This window comes from Rattus rattus, chromosome 2 (assembly GCF_011064425.1).
Source record: "Rattus rattus isolate New Zealand chromosome 2, Rrattus_CSIRO_v1, whole genome shotgun sequence".
Lineage (NCBI taxonomy): Eukaryota > Metazoa > Chordata > Mammalia > Rodentia > Muridae > Rattus > Rattus rattus.
The window spans coordinates 39,933,209-39,945,433 of record NC_046155.1 but is presented as its reverse complement, the minus strand read 5'-3'; the positions used below and the strand labels follow the sequence as shown (position 1 = coordinate 39,945,433).

At 43.9% G+C, this 12,225-nt stretch overlaps 1 protein-coding gene across 1 annotated transcript in view; it reads right to left on the bottom strand.

The window, feature by feature from the left end:
- Cc2d2b (coiled-coil and C2 domain containing 2B) overlaps positions 1–12,225 on the bottom strand; it is an 84,992-nt gene that overhangs the window by 10,965 nt on the left and 61,802 nt on the right. Inside the window, exons 25-30 of the mRNA XM_032895496.1 lie at positions 9,582–9,680; positions 7,148–7,330; positions 6,800–6,997; positions 5,390–5,479; positions 2,474–2,587; positions 45–179 (exon numbers count right to left, since the gene is read on the bottom strand). Coding sequence (XP_032751387.1) covers positions 45–179; positions 2,474–2,587; positions 5,390–5,479; positions 6,800–6,997; positions 7,148–7,330; positions 9,582–9,680 — 819 coding nt within the window. The remainder of the gene's footprint in view (positions 1–44; positions 180–2,473; positions 2,588–5,389; positions 5,480–6,799; positions 6,998–7,147; positions 7,331–9,581; positions 9,681–12,225) is intronic.

Genomic DNA, 12,225 nt, shown 5'->3' with positions numbered 1-12,225 from the left:
TGACACGAAGAAATAACTCAAGGTTTTTTAATTCACATACTTACATTTTTATCGTTGAACAAACAATCTACACTTTGCAAAGGGCAAAATGGGTCAAACTGCTTATAACATTGCCCCGTTGATGGATTCCAAAGCAAACACTCGCCAGTCTCTTGAGTTAATACATAAGCCACATGGCCCTGCATAAGCAAAAAGGTTCATCATACAATGTATTTGTTGACTACCTTCTATATGTAGAAATTAATAATCACTCTGAGTTATAAAGTTTTCTTTGGGTTTAAAAGACTTTTTTAAAGAAGAAAAACAACTTAACAGCAAAAACAAACAAACAAACAAACAAAAAAACTCAAACAAACAAAACCCCAACAACAATAAAATCAAAGTCAAGAAAGTTTCAGAAATCCTCAGACCCAGGTAGAATGATGACTTAAGTAAGAGAATCTGTGACCTGGTGCTACCGTTAGAGGTTCTATAAGGAGCACTGGTGGCAATAAAATGTTACTCTAACAAAATCAATATGCTATAACGACTTTCTAACAAACAGTCCTAAGGCTCAGAGGGAATCATTAAAGGAGTTTAAAATCCACTAAATTAAAACTGGCAGAAAGACTTGGAACTAGAAGGTTAAGTAGACAGGAAGGCAGCCTAGTGGATAAGAAGCCCAGGACTGGGAGCATCTTAGCGGCCAGAGACACTTGCCCTTGAAGGCTCTTTAGTAACCTGAGCTCTGTCCTGGGGACCTATGAAAAACTGCAAGGAAAACTCCACAGAGTTGTCCTCTGACTCCTCATGTGTGCCTTGGCGTCTCCTCACCACCCATACACGTACGCACTAATAATGACAATAATGTTTACTTAGAAAAGATAGGAAGTATTAGCTATGGAGTCAGTGAGACGGCTTAGCTGGTAAAAGCCCGCTGGCCTAGCCACAGGAACCTGCCCAGGCAGCTCGAGTTTTCCTATGACCACCATGTGTGTGCTGTGGCATGTGACTCCTGAATAATAAATACAATTTTTAAAGGTTTTTTTTTTAATAGTGATTATTTTGCTCTACGTGTATCTTCTCATTGTGTTGAGACTTTCTTAGTGGAAAAATAAATAATTCAAGTAATGATAACAATATTTAACATTTATTGGTTATGCTAAGATTCACACTGATTTTCTCCTTTCGATTTACTCTCAGTTCTGAAGGTGGGGAAGTTTATTACGCACACTCTTAATGAGGAATTGGAGTTTAAGGGGCTAACGTGACAGTGAGAAGCAGCATTCACTTTCAGGCAGAGGTTAACAGGATGGAGAAGCAAATAAAGCCAAGCCCACACCTGAGTGAAGCTGCTGGCTTTAACCCAAGCCGGTCTTAGCACTGCTCTGCCCAGCTTGACATCCCTGTCCTGTGTTTCAACATCTCTGGCCCAAAGCGCTTGCTTTTTATTACTGTGCCTCTCCTTTCACCCCAACCACCAACTGAGGTGAAACCTGCCTGCTATGGAGTTCCTGTCTGGATCAAATAACAGCTATTTATTGAGATCTTAGTAGTGCCACCTACTGGTACTTACAACCTGAGTAGTGGATCAAGGGGGACATTAACAAATTTGACAAGTAATAAGATATGGCAAGGGATCTTGGGAAATAAGTCATGTGATAGTAAAGAAGAAGAAAAAGAAAGGAGAAGAAGGAGAAGAAGGAGAAGGAGGAGAAGAGAAGAAGGAGGCGGAGGAGGAGGAGGAGGAGGAGGAGGAGAAGAAGAAGAAGAAGAAGAAGAAGAAGAAGAAGAAGAGAGAAGAAGAAGAAGAAGAAGAAGAAGAAGAAGAAGAAGAAGAAGAAGAAGAAGAAGAAGAAGAAGAAGAAGAAGAAGAAGAAGAAGAAGAAAAGAAGAGGAGGAGGAAGGGAGGAGGAGGAGGAGGAGGAAGAAGAAGAGAAAAGGAGGAGAAAGGAGAAGAAGAAAAAGAAGACAAGGAGGAGGAGGAAAAAACGATGGGAGAAAGAAGAAGAAAAGAGTAGGAGGAGGAGAAGGAGGAGGAGGAAGAGGAGGAGGAGGGGGAGGAGGAGCTGCAAGACTGGAAATGCTGAAACACGACCAGGCATCCATGTCAGGTTAGAAGCAGAAAGGGATACATTCAGAAGTATAATGTAAAGTGTTGAAGCCTGGAAGACTTCAGGAAGACACCATTAGAGTGTTTGTTCAAGCCTTTTAATGCAGTTTCTGAAACCGGATGGTGGCGGTGGATAAGAAAGGCCACAGTGCCATGCACGGGATGCTGCGTAACCCCCCTGACCTCATTCACTGCACATTCACCAAGCACAGCTGTTGTGGTGTGAGGTGATTTAATATTCCCAGAGCCCATGTCAAGCAGCACCACTTGACAAGAAGAAAAGTAAAATCTCTTCTTTGTACTGCAGAAATGTTGGTGCACCAGCATTGCCTCCACATCACAAATGCTTGTCCGTGAAGCTCACACTTTCCCAGCACTTACTTCTAGTACTGAGGTTCCCAGGATCACCAATGCCTTCTTCCCGAAGTACAGAAAGAAATTACAGAGAAGTATGGCGTGTTCTTCTTTGTTTCCAATAGCCAAACTAATGCAGCACTGGGCAAAAAAAGGGACAAGAATAACCCAATGTGTTCTAAAAGGAGGGGGAGAGGAGGAGAGAGGAAAGAGAACGTGGAGTCCAGTATAGGGAGCCTTACACTCCCTGCAGTTCTTGCATTACGTTATCAGGCTGTTAATATAAAAGCCAAGCAGAAAGCTGTGGCTTTGATAAGCTGTAAGAAGAAGAGAATATTAACTTGGAGCACCAGGCCACTCTGATAAAGGGACAGTTGATATGAATATTACATAGAGTGGCCATACAATTTATATCCAAAACAAGACACTTCGTTCAAGACAAATATACCACCCTGAGCGTCCAAGAGAGTGTATCTGCTAAGGAATCACACAGGATTCAGGGGGTGAGGGTGGGGAGTATTATTTTGGGCCTTGGAGGCACAGTCTGTCTTGTACCAGACTCAAAGTCTTGTGCCAGAGTCAGAATATGTCTCAAATGAAGAGGTATAAGTTAAATGACGCCCAGTCAGGACGCACAATAGGAAAACGCCTTACCCTAAAGTGCTAGACAGATGAGCTACAGGTAAGAGATCAAACACGGGACACGGAGTAAGGGTGTGTGACAAATAGGAATGGGTACAGCAGAAAGGGCAGCCTGGTGGCCTATGACCTCGGCAATGCAAGTACGTTTTGTTTGGCCCTTAGAGACTTTTTGTTTGTGTGTTTTGTTTTGTTGTTGTTGTTTTGAAAACCTGTCTGTTCTAGAATTCACTTTGTAGACCAAGCTGGCTTCAAACTCAGAGATGTTTGCCTGCCTCTGTCTCCTGAGTGCTGGGATTAAAGGCGTGCGTCACCATTCCCAGCCTCAGCTCTAGAGCTGTTTTTTTGTTTTTTTTTTTTTTTTTCGGAGCTGGGAACCGAACCCAGGGCCTTGCCCTTGCTAGGCAAGCGCTCTACCACTGAGCTAAATCCCCAACCCCTGAGCTGTTTGTTTTTAAGAAAACTTTTGTGTAAAACTTTAGATTTCTGGCTTCTGTTGAAGAAATTCTGACTATCTATTAACAGCATTGGGCCTCCATGTTCAAATGGTAGCTGTTAGGTCTCTCAGGCTGTCCAAATACCCAGAAATGAGCTTACACTGTACTATAAGATTTCTGGCACTTAAATGAAAGCCAGAATTTCTCAGGAACTTATGGAACTGGTTCCCTTCTACCAGGAGGAGTCATTTTCCTCACTTCTAGCGGAAGGGACACATGGCTACCTGTGGCGCCTATCAGGATATCAAAGTCCATGATGGCCTCTGGGTTCCCTCGGTATCACAAGCACCTGTTACCCATTTCAAAGTCCATGCCTGCATCCTAGGCCTCCTCACCTCCTCCTCTACCCTCCCTCTAGCTCATAGACTTCCCTCCCCACAGCCATTCGCCCTTCCTATATCCCGCTATTCACTACTCTCTTTGTCACACACTTTCTCTCTCTAGCTCTCGCTGCCCACTTACTCTTTCTCTTTGCCTCTTATTCCCTCTAACTCTCTCTATTTCACTGTTTTCTCTCTCTAGCGGTTGCTATTCTCCCTCTCCCACAGATAGTCTTGGCCATGACAAGTCTGCTGGCCACATTCAGTCTTCTTCTTCTCTCTGCCCTGGGCTCCGTCAGGTGGGTCTGTCTGTCCTCTCTTTTGTATCTACAACAAAGCCCCTAACCAGATCCTGGAGCAGCTGGTCATGTCAGCAGTTTCTTTCTGTGCCCACTGGAATACAGTAGCAGCCTGCTGTTGGGTAGCAGTGATAACATGCAGATGAGAGACATGCTCTCTGGTTCATGAGAGCCCTAGAGAGGGAGAGGGAGAGCCAGGGAGATGGGGTGGGATGAGGAAGCCGGTGAGCTCCCGGTACCAGCTGTTCATTCAATAGACATTTTCTGAGAACATAACAAGAGGTACAGTCACACCAGTGTGCCCTGGCTGCGTCTGACCCTAGGTGACAGGGTTCGGAGAGAGCCTAATACTGCACTGCTGACTTTCCCACAGAGCAGAAATATTCAGGGCTCTCATGAACCAGAATTCTCTCATCTGCATGTTATCTTTTACTGTATTCCATGGAAAATCACATGACCAGCTGCTCCAGGATCTGGTTAGGGGCTTTGTTGTAGATACAAAAGAGAGGACAGACAGACCCACCTGACGGAGCCCAGGGCAGAGAGAAGAAGAAGAAGAGCAAAATAATTCATGAGGAATTACTTTGACTTTTGAATGGAAAATCACCTTAATGACTTATTTTCATAAATGATTATGGAGCAGGCAAGTATACACAAATTATCAAATACTTTCTGTTGTGAGGTATCCACCAGAGAAGACTGCTAGGACATGGGTTTAAGCTGATGGAAAGCCTTTATAAGCTGGCTGGCTACTACACTGGATGCTTGCCATCCCAGTGTAGCGCTGAACCCTTTTCAGGAAGAACTTTTAAGCACAGAAACCATGTTCTGGGTTGACATACTTGAGTTAAGGAGAATAGTTAGCCAGAATCAGAACTACAAAAGCCGAAAGGCAAGGCTAATAGGTTTAGAGACTTTCTCAGAACTATGGACTTTGATGGATTAGGCCTTTTTTGGTTTTGTTTTTGTTTCTGTTTTGGCAGGTGGTGCTATGTGCTGAGTTTCACAGCCTGAATGGTATTTCCATCATGGAGTCAGTGGTGCTAGGGTCTCGGGGCCTACTATGGTCTGGGGCCCTGTTACATTCTCCTATTTCACCTGGCAGAAGACTATGTAAGAAGTGCTGCCTTAAGAGGAAAGGCAAGTGAGAAATAGTACACATTTTAACTATAAAATGTTGTCTGTTACCTCGGATGTCATCCATATGTCAGCACCATCATTTTCATCCAGTGTCTCTGCCGCAAAAGGAATCAGAGATACAAACCGGGCGATGAGGTCCTGGAATAATATTAACTGGCATTCACTGCACATGGTCATCGTCCAGCACAGCACCCTATAGGCAGCATCTGCCACAGAGCACACTACTGGCCTCTCAGGGGACAGAACGAATGAGCTCAGAGGGATAAAGTTCCTCAGAGTCACAAAGGTAATATGCTATGTGAGCCTCTGGGGATCGGGCCCAAACAACCTGACCCAGAGAACACTTGTCTGGCATTATGTTTTATTGTAATAAATTATACAATTTTAGAATACTATAGCACTGCATCAATATTAAATGTGTACTTTACAACTGCTCAGTATTTTTTAAAGGTGAGAAGCAATGAATATTTGACTTGCTTTTGGTTCATCATCTTCCTGAACTCCTCTTATAAACTTACATGGGCTGCTGCAGCCAGAAATGGAGAGGGGTGTGACCTGCTTCCTCGAACACAAGTTACCCTGAGGATGCTCCCTCCCCACCAGAGTGTGGCAGACTGAGATGCAGAGGCCAGACAGAAAGGAGAAAGGACACCACACAAGAAATTCTTTAGCATTCAAAGTGATGTGTAATGGATGCCCATTATGAACAGCCACAACATTTTGCACTCATGACTTCACGAGGTTAAGTCCTGTGCCCCACTGTGCTCAAGAAGTGCCTGGAATACCCTTAGCTCCAGGACAGTAGGCCTTAAGACCAACAGGCAGGAAAAAAACATAACAGAAAAGCAGAGTGCAGTAAAAAGGAATCTACCTGAATCTGGGCTTTGATTTTTTAGGTCAAAGAGTCCTGTTAAGAGAGCATTATAACTCACAAATAACATAAATTGTCTGAGGACAGCCAATTACTTAGTTCGATCCCCAAATAAAAGGTACAGTTGAGCCTAGTGGTAAAGGTGAGTGTCTTCAGTCACAGAACTCAGGAGGTAGAGGCAGGCAGATCTCTGTGAGTTTGAGGCTAGCCTGGTCTACATAGCAGGTTCCACGACAGCCAGGACTACACAGAGAGAAACATACACATACACACACACACACACACACACACACACACAGACACACACACACACACACACACACACACACAGAGACAGACATGCACACAGACACACACACAGACACACACACAGACACACACACAGACACACACACACACACACACACACACACACACACACACACACAGACACGCACACACACACACACAGACACACACACAGACACACACACACACACACACACACACACACACACACACACACAATACTCTTGATTCTTCATAGGTTCTCTATAATCTCGATGAAACTGCCAAAACCAATAACTGAAATAAAAGTTGTCACTCACAAGTGTTGCATTTGAGTCGTGAAGAAATATATCCAGAAGTTGCTGAGGTGGATTCAATGCCTTGATATATCTTGTGACTAAGATTTGCATGCCTTCACCATTGAAAACAGTCGCCATGACTCTCCGGCTGGGAAACATGGCCTTACAGTTCCTGGTAAAAGTCTGTGCTCGCTGTAAAATGTCTATTTGATCTGAAAACTAGAACCAGATTTAAGACATGTCAACACTATGCCTCCCCGCTTACAAAATAAGGGAAAAGGCAATGTTTACTTCTGATAAATTTGAATTTTCTACTGGTCTTTCGAACTGTCTACACTTTTTGATGATCCGTGTCAGCATGAGACCTACCTCATCTACTTTGGGGTTGTACATGACGTATGATATCTGAGGTTCAATCGTAGCAAAAATGTTTAGGAAGGTACATTCTTTGGGGCTCTGTCCACTGCAGTCTTCTCTAGGAGAGACGTAAGTGTTACTCCAGGTGTACCCCAGCAAAATGGGTGGGATGTTCACTTGAAATGTCCCGCTAATCTGAAAGAACACAGGATGAGAATCAGCTAAACTTATATCCCAGACTAGTCTTCTGCCCAGGAGACCCTCGGCTTACACATGGACATGGGCTCCTACCGGAGAATGACCAGGCTCTCTGGGATAATCAAGGGACACTCCTGACACCTTGGATCCCTGATCAATATGTGTTTCTTGAAGAGAGCAAAAGTAAGAAAAGGGTGAACCAAGGAAGCCAGTTACCACAGCACAGTGACGAGAGCTCTCAGGAAATCTAATTTAAGGGGCTGGAGGGATAACTCAGTAGTTAAGAGTGCGTGCTGCTCTTCCTGAGGACCCTAGGGTGTCTCTCAGTGCACACGTTGGGTGGCTCACAGTAGCCTGCAACTCTAGCTCCAGGGGATTTAATACTCTCATCTGGACTCAAGGGTACATAGCCACACACATGTAGAACCCAAAATAAAATAAATCATAAAATGAGGAAATCTAATTTAGGCTCAACGAAGATGCTGAAAGATCATGTCGTCTTTTGCATTTGAGTCTGGAGTGGGGGTTGTGGGGAGATGTATGGGCAAAGCCCACAGCCCTGAGTACAGTTGTGGAAGCAGGGACTGTGAATGTCAGTGAGAAAGTTAGAGGCACGGGGTGGGGGTGAATCAGTGACACAGGCAGCTAAAGGTCAGGAGCCCTGACTGAGGGCAAGACCCTTACACTGTGTATACAGCAGTTCCCAGTGTGCCAAATGCTGGGACAGCGTGTTCCACTCAGCGAGGCAGCTACCGCCTTTACCTTTATTTAAAGTATTAAAGCTGAGGTTCAGAGAGCTGATGCACCTTGTGAAAGATCGGAGAACTAATGAGTAATGGAGCCAGTATTATAATCCTAGCTCTGCCATCTTTGAGACCCACACTTCGGAATTAGCTGTCCGTCATACAGACTGGCCTGAGGCAGACAGATGTCTGCAGAGATCTGCAAGTATAGCAAGCCCTGTACCTCTGACCACTTGGATCTCTTCATCAGTAATGTGTTCTGTCATATCATGGCCTCATTCGATTGTCCACAACTTCTTTCTATCTTTCAACTACCATCTATGATCTCGTTTTTTTAAAAAAACAAAATGGCAGCAGCTTCAGTTGGTACCATGACAGAAGGGCTGTAGTCACATAAATAAAATGCAAGCAGAAGTCTGAATGGCTAGAGAACTTCTTCCCTGACATGGGGACTGGCTGTCTTGTTTCTCCCTGCCTCCCGTCATGCACAGCTAAGAAGCTGGAGTTGTAGTGGACAGTTTGTATCTCTGAGGAGAAAGAGGACAGCAGAAGGATAAAGATAACCTGGGTACGTGATGATAGCCTTGAGCAGCTGGCCCCTGGCATCATCTGAATTTCTTTCCTGGAGAGGTAAGTAGACCCCTGACTTACACAGCCATGGTTGGTTTTTCTGTTGTACTTGCCCTAATCAGGTCCTAATAAATGATTCGTTTTTACTCAAACGCCCTCAAGTGCTTGTGAAACTCATTAAAACACTTACTTCAAAGAGTCAAACAAGTAAGGGAAAAATAAGTCACAGAAACAGTCTTCTTTTGCCTACCACCAAACTCTCTAAGCCTCTATTGCCCTAGCAGCCCAGGCACAGCAAGGTCCTGCTGCTCTGTACCCTCAGAGAACCCATCCCGAACCAACACGGAGATACTATAGCATTTCACACTGCATGAAAATGAAATTCACTTCTGAATCTTCAAATCCTCAGGGTTTGGCATAGCTTCTGGAATTTCGGGCACCCTGCTTTCAATAAGATCTTTCCATAAGTAGCTGCGCCTAATGTGGAGCCTAGACTAGAGTTCCATACTTGCTGGTCATGCAGGCTGCTTGCTGCTGCAGAATCCAACAGGTGAGCCCCGCCCCCAGGTTCTTTCAGAGTCCAGTCTCATCATCAACCAGACATATCTGATAAGCAATGCTGCAAGGATGAAGTTCTTGGTACCTGGATCTGGACTTGCAAAGGCCTTCGTGCAAATACAAACTTTGCTTTAAGACTTAGAACTAGCTATTTTATTCTGTCTTTGTAAACACTTTAAAAACGCAAGAAATAAGTTTATGGGTATCGCCTAGAGATGGCCATGCCTTGCAAGCCCTCTCCTGCCCCACAGTACCTGGTAATGGTTAATAACCTTCTGACCTGGTAGTAATGGAATCTGACTTAAAAACTCCAGAAAGTACTTTTGTTAGACAGAGACAAATCTTGGGGTAATATTAACAAAGAATGTTTCTGTTACCTCAGGCTGTTGCAGAAGGGCTGAGAAAGGGAAGCTGATGGAGCCCAGCCAGTTCTTCTGTATGTATGAGTGGGCACTGCAGCTCTTGAGACAATGGTCCTATTAAAGCAAATTTAAGTTTAAACTCACAGAAATGTTTCCTATAAGACAAATACTTTTACAAACTCATAGGTAATTATGACTAATCAATATTTTTCTGTTCTCTCTCTCTCTCTCTCTCTCTCTCTCTCTCTCTCTCTCTCTCTCTCTCTCCCTCTCCCTACTTCCCTGTCTCTCTCTCTCTTTCCATGCATGCATTTTTGCGTGCATGCATGTGTGCATGCGTGTGCCTGTGCCTGTGCATGTACATGTTCCTCTGCGTGCATGCGTGTGTGTGTGTGTGTGTGTGTGTGTGTGTGTGTGTGTTTTGCATCCAGGTACACTTTGCATGCCTGTCTCAATGGGTGTTCTCTTTCACTTTGTCTAACTCCTTTGAGGCAAGATCTCTCCCAGAGCCCATGAACATAACAGACTGACCTTGAACTGTGAGCCTTTACCTTGAAAGCGCTAGAACTCCGACCTGAATTACCACACCTACTACAAATTTTATGTTTAAAATGGCCAGTTTAGTGACCCACTTGTATCAGTTAGTATGGGTCAGGAGGATGCAGATTCAGAGTCAGTTTAACATTTTCAAATGCTAACATTTCAGCATATAATCCTTACAAATCGTAATAATCCTTTCCTTTTCATCTTAGGTTGTGACTTCTTTGTAATCTAGCTTGCCCAGTGGGGCCTTCTCTTTTTATTAGGGTCTGTTCAAGAGCAGCCATAGAGTGGGACCAGTGACCCCATGAAACTGGTGACCAGGAAGTAAATGATCGGATTGCTCATGCAACTAAACAATGCAGCTAAAAGTTAAAGCTGGAAGCTTACACTGAAACCTCTCAAACGTTTAAAAATGTAAAAGCATAATATTCAAAAAAAACACAAACTAAGGAAGAATATGTAATAAAAACACACACAGAAAATAATACAAATTAAAAACAGTAGATACTCAGAAAATATGCAGACCAAGATGGTTTGAAGATGAGGTCATAATTTTAGAACAGTTCTATCATTCAGGATTGAGTCAGAGACAAAACAAACAAACAAACAACCGAACCAAACAAATAGATACTGAACACATTTGCCCAAATAAATTCAGAAATCCTGGTCACAGCTATATCAGGAGAACATAATAAAACTCCAAGCAGAAATAAAACAGAAAACGCAGAGTGAAGTATAAAAATTCAAATAGTTGGTGCTTTTCTAAAACATTGAGAAATCTGATAGAAGTTCCATGAAATTCTAAATTTTAGGCACAAGGGCCAGAGGAGGAGAAAAACCAGGGACACTAATTAATCAGTTATCAAGACACAGACCATACAGAACCCAGGCCTAAAAAATCACTCCAGCATATCAGCAGCAAGTGCTGCCCATTCCGCTGACAAGGACGACCCATGCAGAAGCAAGTCTCTCTGGTCATGGGCTATCCTCCTGCCTCAGCTTTTCCTGCTTGGTGTAATCCCACCCCTCTTATCTATGGCCAGGGTAAGTCCAGGCTAAGTGGTTTACGCTCTCCTAAGTCACGTTTCCACAGGTCTTTTTATTGGCAACTGCTGTCAGGCAGCTGCAAGACCTCGCCCAGGGACCCCAATCCTTGGGACTGAAAGCTGTGATAGTTAAATAAGCTTTCCTTTTATTTCAAAACTCTTAGATCTCAAAGAATCTGGGTGCACTGGTGCACACTTGTAATCCCTTCCTTTGGGAGACCAAGGCAGAAGAATCATGAGTTCTAGGTCTGTCTGAACAACAGGTTAAGATCTTGTCTTAAAAATCAGATACAAGGGGGGCTGGAGAGATGACTCAGAGGTTAAGAGCACTGTCTGCTCTTCTAGAGGTCCTGAGTTCAATTCCCAGCAACCACATGGTGGCTCACAACCATCTATAATCAGACCTGGTTCCCTCTTCTGGCCTTCAGGCGTACATGCAGGCAGAAAGCTGTATGATGTATACATAATAAATAAATGTTAAAAAAAAATCAGATACAAGGGGCTAGAGTGATTGCTCAGTAGTCAAAAGCATATGCTGCCTTTCCAGGGATCTGAGTTCGATTCCCAGCACCCATACCAGACTGCTTACAACCACCAGTAGCTCCCAAACTCCAGTAGCTAACTCAGTCCAGCTTCAGGGGAGCTGACATCCATCCCTCTGGCTTCTGTATACACATGCACATAAACACACATGGACACATGAATGATTAGTGACACAAACCTTTTAAATAATAGGACACAAACGATATAATCGGAAGAAAGCAAAGCACTTGGAAGAAGTCAGAAATGACAAGAGGCTAACAGAGCGAGCGTTAGAGCTGAGACTCTGGTAATGATATGCTAATGATGTGAAGTCTTTCAAAACAATCTTTTTTCTTCCTTCTCCTTTCTTCCCATCCGTTCTGCCCTCCACTGAACTCTCCACCCCTTACTCCTGCCCTCCTCCTTTCCTATTTAAACCACCATCTGAACACTGGATTCATTGACGTTCATTCTGTGCCTATCAGGATTATGTTACAGTTGTCCGTAGCCCAGGTTCCAAGCCTGGAGTGCCTAGTCCAGCTCCAAAT